This window comes from Maylandia zebra, linkage group LG17 (genome assembly GCF_041146795.1).
Source record: "Maylandia zebra isolate NMK-2024a linkage group LG17, Mzebra_GT3a, whole genome shotgun sequence".
In the NCBI taxonomy this organism is placed as follows: Eukaryota; Metazoa; Chordata; class Actinopteri; order Cichliformes; family Cichlidae; genus Maylandia; species Maylandia zebra.
In genome coordinates, this window is record NC_135183.1 from 11,334,824 (window position 1) to 11,359,407 (window position 24,584).

General features: G+C 39.9%; 1 protein-coding gene across 1 annotated transcript in view; it reads left to right on the top strand.

The window, feature by feature from the left end:
* The first annotated feature begins 1,466 nt into the window (after positions 1-1,466).
* The window catches only part of LOC101464554 (BMP/retinoic acid-inducible neural-specific protein 3), a 63,554-nt gene continuing 40,436 nt past the window's right edge, over positions 1,467-24,584 (top strand). Inside the window, exons 1-3 of the mRNA XM_004567368.3 lie at positions 1,467-1,874; positions 1,987-2,083; positions 2,401-2,711. Of these exons, the coding sequence (XP_004567425.1) occupies positions 2,458-2,711 (254 nt within the window). The 5' untranslated portion in view covers positions 1,467-1,874; positions 1,987-2,083; positions 2,401-2,457. The remainder of the gene's footprint in view (positions 1,875-1,986; positions 2,084-2,400; positions 2,712-24,584) is intronic.

Genomic DNA, 24,584 nt, shown 5'->3' on the forward strand with positions numbered 1-24,584 from the left:
AACTAACGTATTGTACACGCCGCAGTACTCATAGCCACACCTGCTCTTGTAGAGAACTGTACTCAGATTGATGAATGATTTATTTGAAATTGTAAATATAAGCTTTGGGGACTTACACTCCACTCTGCCTGTGAGTTTTGGAGCATTGAAACACGTGTTCTAAAAACAACCTAAAATGCTGTTTGAACCCACGGAGGTAATAAGCAATGACACTCTCCACTAAAAAAAAAAAATCATCTTTTATTCAAAACTTGCATAAAAGGAAAAGTTGAATCTGTGCTTCCACACAAACTTTAAATGGTTAGCTACAATGCTGCTTATAACAGGCAAGCAGAAAAATCCCTCTTTCCAGAAACACCAAAAAGACTGTCTGTTCCTATTAGGTAGTTGTCCTTCACAAGTCTTCGTGGCTGCAAGGCAGGGTCAGAAGAAAAGGCACCCAATCCCGAGACATGATGATGAAACTGTGACAAATCAACTCATTCTTCCACTCCAGATTCTGCGAGTCTCTGTGCCACGGGATTTCAGTTTCCCTTTGAGTTTAGGAGCCAGCGAATCTCGCGACTCAATGGTGTTCATTTCTCTAATCCAATCCCTGCATAAAACCTCCCTTTGAACGTCTACAGAAAATCTGAAAGGCAGCACATATCCTTCCCTCCTTTCGCCCGCTCTCTGATCCGCGCTCAGTGTCCGGCGCACAAGCGCTTGGATAGAGCGGGGATAGAGCAGATCTAATTAAGTTTGCTGATGGTGAAAGTGATGATTACTCTGCAGGAAAAAAGGGGGGAGAGTGAGGAAGAGGGCAGAGAAGATAACGAGAATAACTGAGGGGTGGCGTTGGGGGGTGAATACACCCTCCCCGCTTCTCCTCCTCATCTCCCCCTTCCTCTTCGTCATGATGATGATCACCGACACCATCATTAAAGACATTATTCAAATAATTCAAATATTTTCGGGAGTCATTTGCTACTAAAATAATACCATCCATCCCCTCCATTCGCTTCCGGAGTGTGATGATTATACCTATTTGAGCATTTTACATTTAGTGTATTGGCTCTGTTTTACTCTAAAATACTCATGAAATCTTAGTTCAAACTGAGCTAATTTCACTTTCATAACCCAACTTTTCTGAAACGTAGCTGTTGTTATTATTTTCCCAGTTTTGACTGAAAAACTGCTCCTGCCATACATCAGCCAGAATCAGACCATAAACGTGAGGCCACTCGACTTTTTAAAGCTGGCATTTTATCCGGATTTCCTCCTGTTTTGTTCTTTTCGCCTCCACTCTAATTTGTATTGATCCGAACTGCAGGTGACTTCTATCGCTTTTTCTGAAATGAGGCATCTGTCTCAAGCACACTAGCCTTCTCTGACCATCCCCTCATCCAGCCTCCCCCTCCACCCCCTACCCCTCCTGAACACCTCCTACTTTCACTTCCTCCAGTTACGTCCCAACCAACCGGGTGTGTGCTAGATGCTGGAATAAATTACATTGCGACGCTATGGTACAGGAGGGAGGGAGAGAGAGAGAGGAGAGCGAGAGCACCCCTAATGCCATTCACACATTCCGTTCGCTGGGAGTCCAGGCACTGTCAGCATCATCATCAGCTCTCCCTGCGCCCTGCATGCGCCCCGAGCGCGCCCCTCTAGCAGAGAGCAGAAATGAGTTAAGAGGACGGAGGCTCGCCACGCTTCTCCCACCCGCGCATTCACCGAATCCAAGTCACAGCGGTGTGTTGAAGTGACCAGTCTGTCTGTGAGTTTTTTGACCCCGTCATCTTAAACGCGTTGCGGTCGCTGGAGTGGACCTACAGTGCGGAGCGCACACCGCTGGAGATACCGCTGTGAGAGAGAGAGGAGCGCGCTCTGAGGAGGTTGGATGTTTTGTTCCCCAGATTGTTCGCGAGTTTGAATTTGTGAGCGAAATTTTTTCTACAACAACAAAAACAACAAAAATCTTATTTATTTTTTTCAAATGCCGCCCAGTCTGCACGCCCAGCTGAGCCCAACTTCACGGTCCTATCAGGGGATTTTGCGGAGACTAATTCCAACCAGTCACGGACTCCAGTACTTGCAGAATCAGGTAAAAAACAAACAAACAAATAAAACAACAACATTAAACCTTTTAATAATAACCGACCTAAGGTAGAGAAATGAAATATTTAGATTTTTTTTTGTAGGTTACGTCGTCCAAAATAAATTCTAAACTCACCTTTTTCATTAGCTTTACTTTCCACAATGCAACCTCTAAAATATTTGTTCTGGTCTGGCGCTACTTGACAAATGAGCCCTCTCAGTTCACCTTTGTTCCCCTCATCCCAAACCAAAATTACTAATTAGTGCCCTCTGTGTCCACGTTGTCTCAATTGCTCTCCGTCTGCCTCTTTCTCCTCCTTCCAGCGGGACTCGTCAGCAGTGCAGGGAGAATGAGGAGTCACCGGGGCCGGGGGAAACAGCATGAGTGGCCCGTGCATCTCCATTAGACTGACGGCCCTCATGTTTCTATGGAAGTGGTTATCACTAAGCCTGCTCCAGAGCTGGTTGGTAGCAGGGGCCAGTGCTGCGGACCCTGCCGGGTCAGGCTTCAGCGGCTCCACTGGGCCCCTGGGCTGGCTCCTTTCAGACAAAGGTCCTTTTCACAACTCGCAGGAGTTTGTTGATTTCACAGAGCGCTACCAGCAGGGATTCACCACCAAGTACAAGATATACAGGTGAGAGACGGCAGTGGTTGTGCCAGCTGACTGCTGCAGAGCTTACATACCTGAAATCAAGGCTGTTTTTGTCAAGTCAAATAGGCTAAATGTAATTATTCTGATTCATGTGGTCTTGCTTGGAGTTTCCCCCTTTCTCCTTCTTCTTTAGAAAAGAGTATACTAAGCCTAAGGGTATACAAAACAAGAGATTAGGGTATACTTTTCTTTAGTCTATAAAAGATGCAGATTTAGTGGGTGGTGAACTGGGGGATGATGTATTGAAAAGATTACTTTGCATACAAATAAAAGCACTGCGTGCAGTTTGCACACATGCAAGCATCTTTGGGTGCGACTGTTTGCCTTTTTTGATGGTAGCAACGACATATGGTTTGAGTATGATACAAACTCTCAAAATGCTGCATATCAGTGGGAACTCGAAGTGAAGATACTGCAGGGGGGTTTGGGCAAAGCAGTGGGACATAAGAGATATCTGGCTGAGCTCGCTGATGTGTGACAGGATGGATTCAAAAAGTGTGCGGTGTGAAGTGTAGTGGGTGTGTGCTTTCGAAGCAGCGGGGTATTGTTTGAAAGCTTGCTGTGATGTAATTTTTCTTTAGTTGTTTTTATTTTATTTCCCAACAGGAGTAGAAAACACTGAGAATTTCAGAGATGAAAACTAAAAATATTACTCAGCGGTCTCTTGGTTTGGATATATGGCATAAAATGGTGTACAACACCCATTGGGTTTTTTTTCTCCATTTCCACAGCTTGCGTTACAAAGGAAAGGAAGGCGATTTTGCCACTGTCACCAGAGTTAACACATTTAGCAGATTTTTTTAAAAGTCTTTTACACAAGTGAGTGTATGAGCTGTCATATTTCCCTAAGCTTTGCTGTCTTCGGAATAGAAACGTACCTCCAACATTCAGAGTGTGCACTGAAACCGAGACTGATGAAATTCTGTTAGGCTGTGGGTTCAGTCAGCGTGACTTAGCACAGACTGAAAGGGCAAAGTCTGGTGTATGTTTGTTTGATGGCTGTATCATCTTATGCAGTCTATAAATCACCATCCAAAGTAGACTGTGTGAGCATTCCTGTTTTGACTTCAGGGTGTGAATGTCCTCTGGAGGTTGGAATAAAAAAAATCCTTGTTTTTGATGTACGTAAACGTAAACAATTTTTTTTTAAAGCGCATTCTTGACTACACATCTTTTGTGAAAAACTGATGTTCCAACAACAATGGCTGAAGATGCTCCACGATATGTGAGAGTGCAACTAGGTGTGCTTACTTGAGTGTCTGTATTTGCGCCGGTGTGTGCCAGGTAAGTGCTTTGATAGTCATAGATGAGAGTAATGCCGGGCTGTCCTCAGCCGTGTGGCAGAGGAGCTGTTGCCAGCTGAACAGAGGTTTGACTGACACTGGCATTTAGCAGCTGACAGGGGCGACAATGCCAGGCAAAGACAGAGAATGTAGCGCTGCTGGCTCCCCAACATCCATCATTTCCTCCTTCACTGCCTCTCTGTTGGCATCGTCTTTCCATTTCTCAGGACGTCTTCATATCTGCTTTTCTCCTTGCTTGCTCTTGTGCCCTCCTGCCCTTTCTGCACCCCACCCAAGTGCTGCAAATCTAACATTTGCACACAGCTAAAACATGCGCTCAGATTTTTGGCCAACTTCTAAACAACATTTTCTTACAGACAGTATGACTTTTTTTTGACCATCAATTGAATATCTGATAATGCAAACTTGACAGGTCTATAACCGTCTTTTCCCCTCAGGCTACAATGGCCTTTTCAGTTTTGCTCTAGAACAGTACGATACCTAATTAGAGCAGAAATCTAATAGAAACTCAAGTGAAAAAGGTGAAATATCACCATGTTGAATAGAGTTCCTGCATTGTCATTTAGTTTCCTGAGCTGAAAAAGAAAAAAGCACAACTCTTTCGAAGCTTTAAATATCTTGCACTCCTGGCACTGTCATCCTTCACTGAGCAGCTGAGGATGCTGAGGAATGAAGAGATCAGAAGTGCCTTCAAACTGCAGTGGGATGTGCTGTTTGTTTGGGTTGCGTGGCTCATAAAAGACTCGTGAATTTTAAATCTTTTTTATTTAAAAAAAGAAAAATCTAGGCAAAAATAATCTTTCGTATTGACCGACAACAGCGTCCCGCTCCTTGCAGACACTATTATGGGTCAGTAAAAGTCCCTTTATTGCCTCTTGAAGCACCAACACTGTGTGTCAGTCCCAAACTGAAGCTGGCCTCAATTTGGAGAGCTTTCCTTAGTGCTTGTGTGGATTCCACACCTCCTAAGTATAAAGTATATGTACAATACTGGCATGCACACCTAAAGACAGATGAGACATAGCAATATGAACTCAGTCTCAGTATTCACCGGGTATGAGGGAGGTTAAATTTAAACATTAAAATGTAAACCCCGTCTCTTCCTTTATCTCCATGTCTCTGTCAAGTTCTTTTTTTTTTCCTGCCCCCTCTCCCTACCTCCCTTACTCCTTTTCTTCCTCCCTTGTCGAATGATCTCAAACCAATTGCTCTCCCTTGCTCATAAATATTCTCCAGAGCTCAGTTGGCCTTTCCCGTCAGGGGGCAGGGGAGAGGGAGTCAGGGAATGAGGGAGAGGGCTGTAGGAGATGGAGTACAAAAGGAGAGAGCGAGAGTAAGAGAGAGAGAAGAGAGGAAACACAGCTTTATCCCCCCCTGCCGGCAGGTCATTGCACCAGAACAGCTTGTAGTCTTTTCCAATTATATCCTTTTTTTTTTCCTCCAAAAATTAACAATTTAGTTGAGTATTATTCCGAGTAAAAGTTGTAAGGTTTTTCTTTTCCTTTTTTCCCCATCGCCTGCCAGGAGTGCATTAAAAAGCAGATTAAAAAGCTTGGAGATTTACAGCTTTATGTCGCAGCAGTGTAAATGTGAAACATTGTAACAAATGTGATTTTCAGACTGCAAATCCTCTGAGTGAAAGAAAGAAGTTCTCTCTTTTCAAGGTCTGATCAAACGCAATAATATAATGGATTCAGTGAATTCAAAAGCAGTGAAAAACAGGCATAGAGGCACTTAACGATATTACTTGCAATGTGATTGGAGAAAAAAATACACCTGTTATGTCAGGCATAATGGGGGTTTTAAAATGCCCGTTTATTCACTCGCTCTTTCTCTTCTCCCGGCGTGCGTCGCAAATCTCGCAACAGCTTTGTGGCTTTTATTTTATTACTGATGGTAGTTGGATGATTCCAACTTTCCTTGTCCGGCTTGTACATCTTGGTTTATTTGAAAAGCAAGTGAAGCAATAAACAGCATTTCTTTTCACTGCTCCTTGTTCACACTGATAGTGCGAGATGAGATTTTAAGATATTTCTGTGCAGTTGCTGAATACATGTGCATCATTGCTGGAGGGGAGGCTGTAAAATTAACAAAAGTATGCTTCAGATTAATTATTGAGCAGCTCTCGGTGGTGAGAAATCATCTCTGCACATGTGAGAAGCTCTTGCGCCATGATTTCTTGAGTGCAGTCGAGCCATATCCACAGACAGTAGCATATTAGTCAAAATGTCACCTCCTCCCTTCTTCTTCTTCATGGGCCATAACTTTTATATCACGCCTCATCTCCTGTGTTTTCTCCTCTCTTTTCTCCTGTCAGCCTAGTAGCTATTACACTGACTTCATTTGATATAAGGAGTCGTCTCTTGTAATTATGGAGTGATTAGTGTTTCAATTATATGCAGACATGTTTGTGGAGAGGATAGGCTGCCAAGGCATGATGTTCACAATACCTGTCATTTGACTTAGCCTATTGTCGTGTTTATGACTTTGCTATTGTGTTCTGAATGTTTTAGATGGGAAAGCACATTTAAAAGAGATTATGAAATGGGACGGAATAAATGGGTTTACAACTGCAATGGAAAAGCAATGAACAGAAGAGAACAAAACAGAAGAACAAAAGGAAGAAAGAGCAAAGCAATGTAATATCACAGTGCAATGCATCATGATACATAGTAAACAATGCCATTAAATACTATCAGTGCTCCTGAGAAGATTATCTAATTTAAAACAAACAAACAAACAAACAAACAAAAACTCTCCTAAAGCCTCTGATAAAGACTAAATTGTCAAGTTGCCTTTTTTTTAAGAAAATCTTGTTTCCATACAATGTGAGGGCACGTTAGATGGCAAGAATTACTATTTAATTAGTCAAATTAACAGTTTTTTATGCTTGCATTCAGGAAGTAACCAATTTAACTTTATAACAAAGATGTGGAAGAGTGTACCGTAGTAAATGCTGTGTCTCCATATACTTTGATAATTACCCTTTCTATTTTTAGTATGTAAGTGTTTTCACACTGTCAAATACAGCCGGATGAAGTCTGCTGCAAGGAACCAGATGGCAGTGAGAAACTTAAATATTAAATTCTGTACCCCTCGAACCCTCAGTGGTAACCATCTTGACTATGCAATGGAAAAGAGACCATCACAATTTTTTCTGCCAGTAGAAAAAGGATAGAAAGTGGCTTTGTAGCTAGCTATCTTGCTAACGGTCTCAGATGTTTGGTTTTTGGGTTTTCTTTTTACCATTTCAGGCAAAATCAGACATATGCATCTGTTCTGGTGCTGTTATGTGTTTGTTTAAGTTATACTGTTAAACTTTGTAAGAGAAATGTTCACAACAGCTAGCATGACAGTCACAAATACTGTAAATGTCATATCAAGAACATGCACAGTCACCTCAATACACTTCAAAATGGAGATACATTAAAAGTCTAGATGGTTGTGTGCAATGTTCAAAGTACATTTAAATGCAAAATAATTCAACAAGTAGTTTTAGGACTTAATCAACTCAATAAATAAACAAGACAGTTTTTCAGACACGCTGTAACATTTCTATAATGATTTATTGCAAGGTATCTGCTGTCCATTTATCAAACCGTTTTTGTTTTTTGTTTTTTAATTTTTGAGGGTTAGATGCCAATGCTTCAAATATTTTTACCCCCTCACACAAACACAACACTGCACAGACTCTGGAATTCTATGAAGAAAATATAGACCAGCTGCTATATGATTTATGTTCACTGTTTCACATCAGAAACAGTGAACATGCAAATTACAACCAAAAGTGAGACAGCCAGCTCCAGAGCACCCTTTGATCAGCTGTCACCCAGGTCTTCAAACTTAAGACCTTCTCTTTTATAAAGACAAGATGTCAGATGTGACCCTGGATTCCTTTTGAAAGGTAAAACACAGATCAGTTGTCAGAACAGTGACACATGTAGCTTTAAATTGCATCACACGTTAATATAAAAGTATCAAAATGTGCATTAGGGCAACTTACATTCCACAGGTCGTATATCAGGACTAAAAATCTATGAAGAACCGGGATGCATAATGTCAGAACTGCATTTTAAGGGACTCTCCATAATGCCCACTTTAACAAAACCCATTTCTAAGCCATCATCTTGAAGAAGTTCGACCTTGAGGATTAAAAGGAAGCATAAACAATTTCCCTTTGCCTGGAATGTAGGTGCTTATTGGGGACATCTCCAAAAAGACTGGAGGAAATAAAAAAGCTCTTACAGAGGACAAAAGGACTGTTATGAATCTATTACTGCTTTCTTTTCTGTTACTGACTCATACGGCAGTCCATATCCAAGCACTTTGTCTTTTAATCATATTTGCTCTTTTGATTGATCTATCAGTCTGTATGTTCTGCAATCAGTTAGAAATCTTAATAATGTTTAATGACTCATCCATAGAACCAAATATCCTATAATCATAGAAAGCGCAATAACTTTTCCAGAAACTAATATCTCTATGCACACCCATTCCAGTTTTGCAGTAGAAATCGAGATTCTTCAGACCAAACAATGTCTTTTCATTCTGCTGTTGTCCAGTTTTGGTGAGCTTGTGTGAATTGTAGCCTCAGTTTCTTGTTCTTAGCTGAGAAGGGTGGCACCCAGAGTCTTCTGCTGCTGTTATCCTATTTAAAGGTTGGGTGTGTTGTATGTTCACAGATTCTCTTCTATATACCGTAGTTGTATTGAGTGGTTATTTGAGTCTGGTCATTTTCCCCTGATCAGTGATAAGGCATTAAAATGCTTCCCCTTTTGTGGGCTTCATACTCTGCATGGTGGAATCTGCTATGAAACGAAACGGCATCAAGATTTAGAATCTGCCAGAGTAAGAACCTCTGAGCATATCTTGTCCTTGGAGGACAGGGCCAACTTCACACCCGATCAGATCTGCACACTGTTAGACCTCTGCCTCACCACTACATATTTCAAATACAACGAAGGCTTCTACAGACAAAAACATGGCTGTGCCATGCGCTCCCCCATGTCACCTATTGTAGCCAACCTTCACATGGAGGAAGTGGAAAGGGAGGCTCTTGGCTCTTTCAAAGGAAGAGTACCCAGCCACTGGTACAGATATGTAGACGACACCTGGGTCAATATCGAAACACAAGAAGTGGAATCCTTCACTGCGCACATTAGCGCTGTGGATAAAAACATCAAGTTCACCAGGGAAGACACAAAGGACAACTGTTTGCCTTTCCTGGACTGCGCTGTGCACATTGAAGAGAACGGCAACCTCAACATCGAAGTTTACCGGAAGCCCACACACACGGACCAGTACCTCCTCTTTGACTCCCATCACCCTCTGGAACACAAACTTGGAGTGATTAGGACCCTACACCACCGGGCAGAACATGTTCCCTCTAAGCCTGAAGGAAAAAAGAAGGAACACACACATGTAAAGGAAGCACTCAAAACGTGCGGCTATCCTAAATGGGCGTTCTTAAAGTCAGCAAAGATGCACAGAAAAGAAGATCAGACACCAGCGAGGGAGGATAAGAAGGACAGACGCAACAACATTGTCATCCCCTATGTAGCCGGTGTATCAGAAAAACTCAGGAGGGTTTTCTCCAAGCACGACATCCCGGTGCACTTCAGACCCAGCAACACGCTCAGACAAAAACTGGTTCACCCAAAAGACAAAACGCCAAAACACAGACTTAACAATGTGGTGTATGCTGTACAGTGCAGCGAGGAATGCCCAGACCTCTACATTGGAGAGACCAAACAGCCACTTCACAAGCGCATGGCACAACACAGAAGAGCCACCTCCACAGGACAAGACTCAGCAGTCCATCTGCATCTTAAGGATAAAGGACACTCTTTCGAGGATGCCAATGTTCACATTTTGGACAGAGAGGACAGATGGTTTGAAAGAGGAGTGAAAGAAGCCATCTATGTCCACTGTGAGCGACCATCTTTGAACAGAGGTGGTGGTTTACGACACCAACTCTCTGCCATCTATAATCCAGTTTTGAGATCCCTTCCCAGACGCCTTAACGCCCACTCACATCCTGGGCCATCTGACCTCAGGAATTCGCATGATAAGGTGGGGCCAGGTTTCACAATGAACTCACCCAAAACTCTGGCTGATTGGGACCCACACCCAGTTTCACACCTTGGCTCAGGCGATTAGAGGATCATCAGGGGGTCCTTTTGTCTCTCTGTGGGGGGATACTCCCACTAGCCCAGAGAGTGAGCTGCCTTGGTGGAAGTTTGCACTCTTGGCTCAGTTGTGTCAGCTTGTCAGCCATCAGAAGCCAACACTTCATTTCAATAACCATATAAAACCCATCGTCTGTGGAATGTAGTCAGCTTGTTTACTGATGCTGTTGATTCATTTCTACATTTAAGCATGTTTACTCGCTTTTACATTTCATAGAGCATCCACAATGAATTAACCTGCTTTAAACCATGTTTTCAATTTTGATAATTATAGAACTTTTTATTCAGTTTTTCAGTTAGATGTATAAATTTAAAACTTATTGTTTGCAAATTAGAATTGAACGTTACTGTGTAAAAAAAATAAATGTCAAAAGTTGAACTTGATGCTTTGACAGGTATAAATAATGTGCTGTACTTAGTTACTGATGCTTGGGGCAATATAACCACTGTCTTTGTTTACAGATTGGAGGACATTGAGTAAGTTTATGTGGTAATATGTATTTTTCTCCCCAACAAAAGAGTGGACTGTTAAATATTATTCTAAACAGAAAAAGTGTATTTTCCACGTATCCCTATTAGCCATGCAAAATGATAACCCTGATGTGTAGGTCAAAGGTGGGAGTTCAGCCTTGGTTTCTTTACAGCATGAGCCCAGTTCCCTTTTTAGGGGGATCAGGGCCATCATGCAGATCAGAAAGAAATGATTAGTAGTTGCAGTATCATGTTAAAAACTGGTGCGAAGTGAGAAAGTGTTCAAATGCATCATTTTTCTATAACCTATTTTTGTCCTTTAGGATTGCAGGACCGACCAAAATTAGAAGCACTCAGGTTTGATGTAATGTGTTTCATACACCCAAACCAATACTCTATCATTGCACTTTGCTAACAAAGACATTCGATGTCATGAAATCACAGCGACAGATAATTTCGAGCAATTTCAGGACATTAAAAAATCCAAGCTTTTGCCTGTTATGTCTTCTAGATATAAAAAAAACCAAAAACTGAATGAATACAGTTGGTTCATTTCATGCTTCATTTATGTTGCCATTTCTTTAAATTCAGAACACATTCCTGTGCTTCTCTTCTGCCTCTCCGCTTGCCTGACATACACAGCCTAATCAAATCTGACCTTGTGCTGGTGAGCGCAGAATGCATTTACGCGCAGAGGCTCCTAACTGCAAGGGTCTTGTTTGTTTATAATCAATATATTATTGTATGGAGTAGTTTCTTTTTTGTATATTTTATTTGACTTCATTGCATTTTATTTTTCTTTCTTTATTTTAAAACCATTACAGGACATATCCAGGGAGATAACGGGTGTTCATGTTCTTCAAATTTCCTTCCATTTTTCCTCTATTCATTCCGGTGAATTGAAGTATGTTCATTATCCTTCAGTTTCGAATACATCCTCAGGAAAGAGGTGGAGCACCCCCTTCTTAATCACCAGTGGCAATGATAGTGACAAGTACTTCCTTCAACTAGAGCTTATGGCTTCTGACAAGTGTGGGATTGGGGAGTTATAAAGGACAGAACAGAGATTTATTGGTTAGAAGTCTATGGAAACAGGTTTTATGAAAATGTCTCTGTATTAGTATTTGAGGCCAAAACTTATGAATTGCTTTGAACACTAATTTACGATTTATAAACCTGCTTGAACATACCGTAGGCACTATTGGGCCTCCTAACAGTGAGCTAGACTTTCGTATTAGGAAAAACAAACTATTAGATTGAAAGCAGAAAAGTCAGTTTTCCTAAATGTCCAACTAATGTCATACCTCAGCACATGCACAACGTTTCCAGATGTGGCTTAAGCCTAGTTTTAGACTTTTTTCACTCCTAAATTTAATTTTAAAGATTAGTTTTAGTTAATTAAACCTAAACTTTTTTAAAATATTTTTTTTAATATTCAAAGTTAGAATTTTAAACTAAAGCCATGTCTCTCTCCTCGTGTGCTTAGATACAAACTATGAACTACAGATTTAGTAAGCAGGGTAAATGATTTTCATTTTGTGATTAAAGTACTTAAAAGCACCAACACAGTCAATTCATTTCACTTCAGTTCATTGATCTGCCAAGATCAGGGAAGTCCACTGCATACACTTGGAATTCATGTATATCAGCTGACCGGTGTAGAAGAAAACAGTTGCTGAAGTTGCTGTCAGGATGCACACACCATCCTTATGCTAAGTTGCACAGATAACTCAATAGATAGAATTGTAATATTAGCAATAGTAAAAGTGTTATATGGCCGTGAAGGCAGCAAAATCTCATATACAGTGGTTCCTCGTTTATCGCGGGAGTTATATTCTAAAAATAACCCGCAATAGGTGAAATCCGTAAAGTAGCCAATGTTATTTTTTACAATTATTATAGATGTTTTAAGGCTGTAAAACACCTCACTACACACTTTATACACTTTTCTCAGAGAGGCATGAACATTTTCACACTTTTCTCTCTTGTTTAAACACTCTCAAAGTTCAAACCTGCGTAGAAAAATACGTCCAGTATTACAGAATAAAACCAAAGGAACCCACGGTTGCCTTTGACGGCGTAAAACTTTTCGTTGACATTGTTGTGTTTGTCGGGGAGAAAACTTACATAGAGTACAGCACTTCAGAGTCACATTGCTATCGATCGAAGATTTACGTAAATCTGACAGGAGACATGGCAGATTGATTGACAGTGGTCTACAGCCAATCAGGACGCAGAACACAATGCGCTGTAAGAAAAAAAAAAAGCATGCAAAATTGCACAAAAAATCTGCAAAACAGTGAAGCCTTGAAGGGTGAGCCGCGTTATAGCGAGGGACCACTGTACTGTGGAGATAGAGCAATACATAAATAATAAATTAATTAATCAAAAAATGTGAAGAAAAAGTTCTAATCTTCTCCTGACAGGTTTGTTCACCTGCCATAAAAAAGGAGACCTATTGTACAGTTTCATAGAGAATTATAGGAATGATTTCCTGAACCATTCTTTATGGTAATTGATTAATTTGGTTTAAGTCTAAGGGAGAATGATCCCTGCTGGCCCTGTAGAGTGGAAGGAAGGAAGTGTGATGGATTGTCCGTGATGGAGAGCAGTTTTGTTAAGTGACCTCATGTCCCTCACTGACTCACGCGCCTCCAGATTTTGGCCCAGAATGGTTCCAGCTAGTTTGCTGATCTAGCTGACATATCTGGCATTGCTGCTGCTACTCATTAACACTGTTTTGTCGAAGATTTCTAAGATCTTACTTTACACAGTGCAGTATCTGAGCTTTACAAACACTCCTCATCTCCTTCTCCTACACAGCATCAATGTCAGTCCTCCAGTCCTTTCTGTCATTCAGGTGAATACACAAGTATCTGTAGCTATTTACTGTTTTCAGTCTTCTCAGCCATCTTGGATATTTTTTTAAATTAGAAAAAGGGGAATCTGACAGACAGTCATCATGGCAAAATTACCCAAGGGTCACCTGGGTGACGTACAGTGGTGTGAAAAAGTATTTTCCCCTTCGTGATTTGTTAATTTGTTAGCATATTTGTCACACTTAGGTTTCAAATCGTCACACAAATTTTAGACAAAAATGACCCAAGTAAGAACCAAACTCACACTGCAGTTTGAAAAGACAATTTCATTTAAGTTATAAGATCTTTCCAAACCTACCAGATCTATGTGAAAAAGCAATTTTCCCCCTTGTTACATCACGAATTAACCACATTTTTGGAAAGAGCATGGGTGTTCATGTTCTTCAGATGAATACTGCCAGACACCTTGAATTAACAAATCACTTAGATTGAACCTGTGTGACAAAGTGAAAAAGATTAAAAGATTTTAAAAAGCAAGACATCATGGTTGGGTAAGGTCAGTGTTCATGATTTAGAAAGAGAGTGGGCATATATGCAGAGCTTGAAGGTGAAAACCACTGCTGATCAAAAGAACACAAAGGCTTGTCTCACATTTGATGAATTTTGGGAAAATATTCCGTGGACTGACATAATACAATTGACAAGTTTTTTGGAAGGTTTAAGGACCATTATATCTGGCTTAAAACTAATACAGTGTTACATAAAAAATACATCATACCAACAGTCAAAAATGGTGGCAGTATTGTAATAGATTCATTAATTCTGCTCCCTACCAAAAAAAGAGAATTTTTGGTCATCAGTTTGTGTCAGTATGTCAGGGTTATGCAGCAGGACAATGACTTAGACAAAGACTTATCAGATTAAGATTATTTTGCATGACCTTTAACAGGCCGTTCATGGTCAAAACCCCTCCAATATGACTGTATATGACTCTGCAAAGCAGTGGGCCAAAATTCCTCCACACTGATGTGAAAGGCTCATTCTCAGGTCTCAAAAACGCTTGATTGCACTTCTTGCTACCAAGGGTGCCATAACCAGTTATTAGGTTTGGGGGGCAGTTACTTTTTGGATTGGATAGCTTTTTCACCTTAATAAATTATTGCATTTTGTATTTATTTGGTTGTCTTTGCGTATTTTTATTTATTTTTTTGATGATGTAAATGTGATAAATACGCCAAAAATCAAACTTTTTCAGGGCACTGTATTGTAAGATTCAGATGTAATGATTGCAGTCAGTGACATTAAAACTCAGTCGGATGCTATTTAGAATAAAAAATGACATTTAATTTGTGATTTTGCAGAATTTTACGTGTCCTCTCTTAAGTTCTAAATATGGACCTGTCACTGTAAGAATGTGACTAATAAACCTTTAAAACTGTAAGAAAATTATGGTTATGAGCAGTTACAAGAAGGGAAAAAATGTCTTTGCTGCCTGTTATAAATACTGACTTTGATGGCTTGACTGGCTTTGAATCTTGTCTGATCTACACGATTGTCATGGAAACCCAGAAATAACTGTTGGGTTGACAGTGCCACATGGAAAGACTTTGATAATATATTTAAAATTGATGATGTTTTTAATCAGGCTGTTACTGTTAATTGTTTGTAGTCCCCAGCTTCGATTGCTTCCAGCTTGCCTGTCAAGCGGGCTGATGTTCGTGCTGTAACAGAATTAGCTGTTAAAAAAGGTTTTTACTTGCACAGTAAAGAAGGGACCAGAAAACAGAATGTGCAACTTGTTTTGGGTTTGAATCTTGTGTTCTGAAGATGTATTGTGCAGAGCTACAGTATGTCATACTTTGTAAAAGCTGCTGCGTGCATGCTGTGGACAAAACTGTCACAAAGAGCAGGATTTACTGTAGCTGGTCGCTCTTCAACGAGCTCTTTGATTTATTTGTGTATGAATTTGTGAGGTTAAGTGTGTATACACAGTGTATTGGCCTATTAACAGTATGTGCATACCTCATTATGTAGACAGTGTGAGTCCAGACATTCCTGTGTGAGTCCGCATTTTGTGTGTGTGCGTCTTTGTGTGTGAGAGAGAGAGCGAGAGGGAGAGAGAGAGAGAGACATGTAGTCCCTTGTCAACAATGTTATGACAAACTGCAGCACAAAAGGGATAAGCAGCTTCCATATCAGCAAACCCTGCTGCCAGTCATGATCTTGCTCTCTCGAGCTGCCCTTGCTTTCTATTATCAGAGGTGTAGTTGTATTCATGGAAGCCACAAATCATTAATGGCAGCTGCCTATTTGGGAAAGCTTTTGCTTCTTACAATATGCAGTATTTCACAGTTTCTCAAAACTGGTCTTTAAAAAATTAAAAGTTAAAATGAATGCTTCCTCTTTCTTCCAAGAAAACTTTAAGTGTTAAAGCCTTGCTAAAAAGGGAACATGAAAAATGAAACTGACAGTGCCTATTTTATCCAAATTGTTCATTTAAAATTGTGTAGAGCTGTAAAAATGGTTTTTCTTTGGTAATAAAAGCAAGTAATAAGTTTAGTCAGATACATTTACGTCAAGGACGTGACCATTTTTTCAAATATTGTTCTCTGGTTCTTTTAGGGACTTCTCAAGGAATCAGAGCAACAAGAACACACAGACACACCTTCACGCGCATGCATGCACACATATGCACATTTGTGGACTGTAAATGCAAACTGACATGGCATCAATGTACTAGTGACTCCAGAAGTACACAAGGTGCACATTTGCGTTACTGTGTCTTTTCTGTCCTACGTGGCTTCAAATCAAACTAACAGCTTTTAAGAAGTGGAGCTTTTTCTCTGCTCAGCATCTGCTATTTTAGAATTTGATCGGATGCTTTATGCCATTCCCGTGCTTGACTTCCTGACCTCCTCACAAGCTCTGTGCAGCTTCAAATGACTTCCTACAAAAATAGACTCAGTGCATAATTTTGAGCATCCTATGGGATTCTTCTGAAACGTGCTGTGGAGGAACGATAAGCAATTGCTTGAGTGGGTGCAATCCATTACGATGCGGCCGCCCTGAGTGGGATTCACTGTTGGTTATTACCAGAGATGGGCAGTAACGCGTTACTGTAATCTGATTACTTTTTTCAAGTAACGAGTAAGGGAGTAAGGGATTACTATTGCAAAAATGGTAATTAACGGTAAACCCCCTAAACTTCCAAGCAAGCACCGAGTGCGCTACGACGTAATGGGAAATTCACAGAGAAACCCGCGGATTCTTCCACTGACCGCTTCAGCACACCTGCACCAGGGTAAACCTCCGCCTGCCCTACTCCTGCTTTACAGGTGAAAATAGAGCAAAAGGACCGCTAGTCTTTGACTTTATTTATTTTCTGCTGTGTTTTACTTGCATCTATTTGAAAGACTGAGTGTAAACACACAAAAAAATATTTTATGTGCTGGAATGTGCAGAAAATAGGTTTAAATATTAAACAAGTTCCTTCCAGTCAGAGAATGTTGCATATAATTAAATTTTTGCTTGATGCATAAAGTTAAAAGATTAAAACTAATAAAACAAGTTTTAAAAAGGGACTTTTCCATTTGATTACATTTTGTATGATGGATTATGCAGAAAAAGTACAATTGGGTTTAAAGATCTATTTCTTTATCACCTATTCAGGTTGTAAATCGTGTTTTTAAAAAGTAACTAAGTAATTAATTACTTTTGAAAATAAGTAATCAGTAAAGTAACGGGATTACTTTTTTGGGGAAGTAATCAGTAATTAGTTACTGATTACTTTTTTCAAGTAACTTGACCAACACCGGTTATTACTATTCAGCTGTTTGCTGTGAAACTTTAAAATGAGCCGAAGGTAATTTTTTCATGCTCTGCCCAAACTGTTCTAACACAATGTTTTATTACTGCCGTTAATAAATGCTTTGATTTTTAAACAAAAAGGTAGGCCGCTCTTTTAAAGCTATACAAATATTTGTTTCATTCTGCTGTCAGGTTTTCTGACAAATTTTAAAAGTTTAAAAGTTTTCTGGGCATAAATAATCAGGGAAGTTGAAACGTGAGTGATGAAATTAACCATTCATCACAAGTTACTAATTTTTAAAAGGGAAAAGAAAAGTAGCTTCCACCAAAACAAGCAATGAACTGGGATAAAAGCTGAACAAAAAAGTAAGCTAAAGACTCTCCTAAGGTGTAAGCGCAACACGATTCCACAGAATGAGTCCACAGGCACCACGCTGCACCTTTTCTCCCAGCCTTTGTACTCTGTCCCCGACGGCCGAATGGAGACAGCCGTGCGCAATTACCTGCTCCACGGGGGAAAGGCGGTACCTGAGACACAGGAGACAGAACGAGCGAAACAAAGCACAACATTCGGCACTAAGGCCATAACACATTCTTTTAGAAGAAAACCGAGAAAAAAAAAAGACAGCAATTGGTTGTTTTCTCATGAAGGCTGCGAAAATGAGGATTGCCAGTATGGGTTACAGCTCTGCTTTTAGGCCTGTTTGTGTGCTAGAAGTGACAGCTGTCTCTGAGAAGCCACAAAACAAAAGTACAGACAAGCGTCAAATTAAAGGAAATAACAACAGAAAGTGTCTTGGTAACGAGCTGAGATGCTATATGCACAGCTTTGCATGGATTCTGCAAGTTTTTTTTTTTGAAAACTATTGTAGAAATTGTCTAAAATCAGAAAAAACTGTCAACTCATTGCAGTCGACTTACATGATTTTTGTGAGGGGTTTATTTTCTCCTTCTGCTCTTTCCTCTGGTGAATCATTTGTCCTCCTCATTAGAAAGTGTGGTTTTTTGGTATAACCAAGAGAATGTTTTCATGTCACGCCACATCATTAGTTAACTCAGTGGAATGATAGGATTTTTAAAGCCTAACTGATGGAGGGAAAGATGTGCCCTCACTTGGTCCTTTGTTGATGGTCCTGGAAAAAAGAGAAAAGAAAGAGAAGAGTAAAACTGGTGCAAAAATCTGAACTCACTTTGGTTAACATTATATTTAAAGCCATGTTTTGACTAAAGGGTATCCAACTTGAACAAGTCTACCTAACTGAATACATTATACAGCTAAATGCCTTTAAAAGTATGTAATGAGAACTCTCGATTTCAAGGGTGCACAATATTGGAAAATATCCCTACTAGCGTCCAGCAGCTGGTGCAGTGTCACTAGCAATAATTTTAATAACACAGTAATGATACACATCAGCACGACAGCTCATTTCTTTTATTACTGCCTGGGTATTTTGCCTTTTTTAGACAATCCGAAGGTGGGAAGAAAAACAACAGGGAAATAATTTCCTTGTTTTTTTAATGTCATTCATCTTTTTAAGTTTGTCATAATTTTATTCTAATTGTTTTTAGTATTTAGTGTTTGTGTATAAAATGTTTCATCATTATTCCATAATTAGACAAAACAGTATTAAAGTATTATACATGCAGTATTATTATAGCTTACACTGCATAATTTTGCATTCACAATTCATATATTTGCTCTACAGGAGTTTTAGATTCCCACCGACACAGGTCACACTCTTAGGTGGTAGTCGAGTGTTGGAAACGTGTACTCGAGTATCACTTAGTTATATCAAAGGCATGAAAAATCCGAATGAACAGGAAGCAGTATGTTGCCTTGTTTATAGGACCTCTCAGCGGGTTTAATAGGATTCTCACAAATTAATGGTCTAATGTTTGTTTGATGTTGTTGGACAAACTGTTGGTGGCAATTCTGCAAAGCGTTCACAACCAGCAGCTATTAACTACATCATTACACTCACTTTCCCCGTCTTGATCTTCCTTTCTTCCCTAGTTTGTTTATCTGGTGCGTCAATGACGAAAAGAAACTGGGAGGGTGAGAGTCTGTTTTCTCCTCTCCCATCCCACTCCCACTCTCATTTCACTCTCCAACTCATTTTTTAAAGACGGCATCATAAGTAGCTCAATTAACAAAGTTGATGGGAGCCGCTATGAAGGTGTCTTTCTGGGATATGCTCATTACGCAACTGGCACGAGTAGAATTTCTTTTGATGTCACTCAAAAGAAAAGCCTCTTTGTTTGTAATTCTTAATTTCTAAAAACCATTTCCCTGTTGCTAATGATGCATGCATATTGAGAAGGATCAACGTCACATCAGATTAAATGAGGAGGGAGAAGCAAACCGCAGTAAAGGAAAAGAAAATGTGACATCGAAAGCGGCGGAGTGTCCGCGGTTTGCTCGCAAGGTTTTCTAAATGCATGTACATTTGGTTTATCTTACTGAACGGAGCATGAAGGACATTTCTCTCATTTTGCTCTATTCTCTTTAGGGAGGTCCTTGAAATAACTTTGAGTCTACATCAAGCAACTGTTTTGCACAGTGGGTTATTTTGGTATCTGGGGTAACCCAGCTACAAAACACAACAATATGTTCTTACTTAGCCTTTATTGATGAGATGCATGTGTTTGTAAATCATGATAAAATAATAATGATGAAGTGCTGCTAGCAAGTTTTTACTTCTTCTTTAAGTAATGTTTTAAATAGTGAAATGAAAATGTGTTTTCAATTTACTATTCATCAAAATTTATTAGCAGTACTATTTGTGTCTTGCCCTGTTTTCTTTTAATTGAATACATTCCTGTAGTGGCTTTAATCACTATGAATTAAAGGTCCTTTTTATGTCTTTTTTAAAAGAAATTACAGATTAATGTTGTCATGGCTATGTTCCAGGTCACAAATACAGAACTGTGCAAAAGTCTTAAGCCTCTCCTTATTTATTTGTGGTTTTGCTGGGATTCATTGCAGCAATTTATTGAAAGCAGCAAAGATCCTGTACATAGAAATACAGCACATAAGGTAAAAACAGAGTTTGCACATTTCTAACGAGTTCGAAAGTCAATATTTAGTATGACCCCCTTTATTCTTCAACATATCCTGAATGCTGTTAGGCAGGCTTTCTTTAATTTCTTTAAGTAACCTTCAGGAGTAGTTCTCCAGGCAATCGTCGTGGAGGAGTTTGGCCTCCCTCAGCCCTTTCTCTTTGTTTCCCTGAAGGAAGGAACACAGGAACAACCATTCTCCCACTGAGACCATTTGGGATATGGGTACAATTTCTGAACAGTGAACAATAGATGAACCACGATGCATCTATCATGTCCTGTGTGAGGTCTTTACTGGATTTTTTTATGTTTCATAAGGCCTTGACTCTCAGATACAGTTCATCCGCGGTAGATAGTTTTTAGACCTGTCACTTCTTGTTTTGTCCTCCAGTTGTGTAGTTTCCTCTGATATTTTAAGGACACCCTATGCCCCATGCTGAGATATGCCGCGTTTTCGGCTAATAGCTCTTTTGGAATCACTTTTGGTGCAAATATAGATATATTTATGGCTGTCATACTGCATTATTTTTGGAATTTTATAGATTCAACTAAAGAAATGGGCACAAATTATGTGTTTTTGCCACTGGCTGCCGGTAATAAAGCTCTCAAGGATAGTAATTTAAAACTGATTCTTTCCTAAGTTGTGTATTAAACACACCTCTTAATTTAGGTGTGTTATTCATGTTTGATTCATTCGTAGGTCAATACTGTTGCACAAGAATACTTTTAAAACAATACAAATCTGGTTCTTTGGAAGCAAAAGATCAAGAAATGAGGTGTGGCTCAAGACTTTTGCACAGAGCTTTACCTTATTAATGGAATGTACTGCTGCACAGATATAACAAATAAAGTGAAGATATCTACGAAATTTTCATGTTCATCCATAAAATGCCAATAGTGAACACAGGCTCTACATAATGAATCAGTTATTGCTTCCTCTTGCAACACACCTGCCATGTGAGGGCCATTTGCTCAAGCTCAGTCAAGAATTTCAGTTTCATTTCTTGCAGCAATTTGATTATTTTAGCAAGAGTTAAAAAAGTAACAAACTTAACCAATGACAAAATTGTGCAAGACAGGCTCTCATTTACCAGTGTGAACAGGATCTAATTGGCATTTGGAATACACCATCATATAAACAGTAAACATAAGCTGTATGAGAGGAAAATCATATGTGAAAGGAAAGACAAGTATATCATTAAAGAAAGGTACAGTACTGCCTGATGTCAAAGGTGAAATTAGACTTTTCTGAAGCAATCGGGAAAGAAAAGTATTTAATTAATGTCATCCCCTTTATTCCACTGGCAAATGTGCATTAATTATCATGTAGGTCAAAGTTTTCTCCAGTGTTTAAATATTGGAATTTCTTTTCTTATTTTTTTTCTTCATGAATCACAGTTTGAATCCAGAGTTTCGTAGCGCAATGATGTGGACCTAACTGCTGTAAAGTCATTACAGAGTATCTGAGTAAAACAGCAAAGAAATGAGAGATGGAGGAAAACTGTCTTTAACAGTAATTGCCTCGCTGCCGGAAAGAGTGTACGAATACAAGCAGAACACCTGCAAAGACAAGTCAAGCTTATTTTTCTTTCTTTGTGACATTTAATTGTTCTTCTGGTGGGTGGAAATGAAAATGCACTATAGCTCACTAGAATTAACTTGAAAGAGACACCAAAAGAGCCGTAGACCCGTAGAAGCTGTGAGGATTATTCATGCCAACCTAACTTACAGACACAGAATAATTTTAAATAAATTATATTATAAAAACAAACAGCCAAAGGAAAAAATAAACCCCTGTATAATAAATCTGTTTTTGCAAAATGTGCACATGTGCGTAAATGGCAGTGGTTCAGATTCAAGTGTCATTAGTCTCAGTACTGTATACAGATCAAGGGCAGAGGTTTGTGTTATTAATCAATTACACGATGCATTCACACAATGCTGATCAAGTGTGACTGTGTTGCAGTTTGTAAATGAGCCAAAGACACGTTCAGCCTAATTGATCAACATCAGCTGATGTGCATTATTCCGACTTGGTTTTGTATGATTACTGATGTATCATCACCATGATATATTTCTTATGCATTTTTTTAAATAAAATGTGTATGAGGATTTTGACTCGAGGTCTGAATCCTTAACGTAATACATTTTTAAATGATGTAGTCTTTTCTACCTGTCTTTAGGGACGTGCCTTTTACTACAGTTTTATTCTAAACAGGCTGTACTGGTTTTTACAAAGACCAGAATCTCTGGGAACAAATTTGTACCTTAATATAAAAAGAAAAACTTGTGTGTATGTTGTTGTTTCTACATCTTCTTCAGTCATACACTTAGAAACGGCCTGTCAGTAATATGGTTCTTCTCTCATCTACTACTCTACTACTGGCTACTTAGAGCTTTGCTTATCTCACATCTGCACCTAGGCACAAGTACATCAGCAGGTTTAAACCCAGAACTTTCTTGCTGTGAGGTGATTGTGCTAACATTGCACCACCTTGCTTGAGATTTACACGACAAATACAGAATGAAACCTGAAGCCAAAAATGACTTAGATGCATTTTAATTCACTTAAAAGAATCAGCAAAACCTTAAAAATCTAAGAATAAAATTAACATTTTACTATTTTTAAAAAATATTTCTAAACATAGTCTGTCTCCTGATACTGCAGCTTAAAATCTGAAGCAGATGGTGTGATTATACACTGAACAAAAATATAAACGCAACACTTTTGTTTTTGCTCCCATTCCCCATGGGATGGACGTAGAGACCTAAAATTCATTCCAGATACACAATATAACCATCCCTCCCAAACAGTGGTCACAAATCAGTCCAAATGTGTGGTAGTGGGCACATCTGCTATATTGAGATAATCCATCCCACCTCACAGGTGTGCCACATCAGGATGCTGATCTGACATCATGAGTAGTGCACAGGTGTACCTCAGACTGCCCACAACAAAAGGCCACCCTGGAATGTGCAGTTTTTTGCACTATTGGGGGTCTGGGGACCCAGAACCGGTCAGTATCTGGTGTGACCACCATTTGCCTCATGCAGTGCAACACATCGTCGCATGGAGTCTATCAGATTGTCAATTGTGGCCTGTGGAATGTTGGTCCACTCCACTTCAATGGCTGTGCGAGGTTGTTGGATATTCGTGAGAACTGGTACACGCTGTCGTATACGCCGGTCAAGCACATCCCGAACATGCTCAATGGGTGACATGTCCGGTGAGTATGCTGGCCATGCAAGAACTGGGACATTCTCAGCTGCCATCTGCCCTGAACAATGTGAACCATGATTCATCCGTGAAGCGCACACCTCTCCAACGTGCCAGACGCCATCGAATGTGAGCATTTGCCCACACAAGTCTGTTACGGCGACGAGCTGGAGTCAGGTCAAGACCCCGATGAGGACGACGGGCATGCAGTTGAGCGTCCCTGAGACGGTTTCTGACAGTTTGTGCAGAAATTGTTTGGTTGTGCGAACCAATTGTTCCAGCAGCTGTCTGGGTGGCTGGTCTCAGACGATCTTGGAGGTGAACCTTCTGGATGTGGAGGTCCTGGGCTGGTGTGGTTACACGAGGTCTGCGGTTGTGAGCCCGGTTGGATGTGCTGCCATATTCTCTGAAACGCCTGTGGAGACGGCTTATGGTTGAGAAATGAACATTCAATGCACGGGCGACAGATCTGGTTGACATTCCTGCTGTCAGCATGCCAATTGCACGCTCCCTCATTGCTTGTGGCATCTGTGGCATTTTGCTGTGAGACAAAACTGCACATTCCAGGGTGGCCTTTTGTTGTGGGCAGTCTGAGGTACACCTGTGCACTACTCATGATGTCAGATCAGCATCCTGATGTGGCACACCTGTGAGGTGGGATGGATTATCTCAATATAGCAGATGTGCCCACTACCACACATTTGGACTGATTTGTGACCACTGTTTGGGAGGGATGGTTATATTGTGTATCTGGAATGAATTTTAGGTCTCTACGTCCATCCCATGGGGAATGGGAGCAAAAACAAAAGTGTTGCGTTTATATTTTTGTTCAGTGTATATACATATACATTTCATATATAGATGTAGCATTTTTGGCACCTGTAAAGTACAGATAGATATCTTGAGGGCCAGTAATTTTCAGATTGAATAAAAACAACAAAGAGATCGAAAAAAGGAAAATCCTCCAATCCTACTGCTGCTTTAAACTG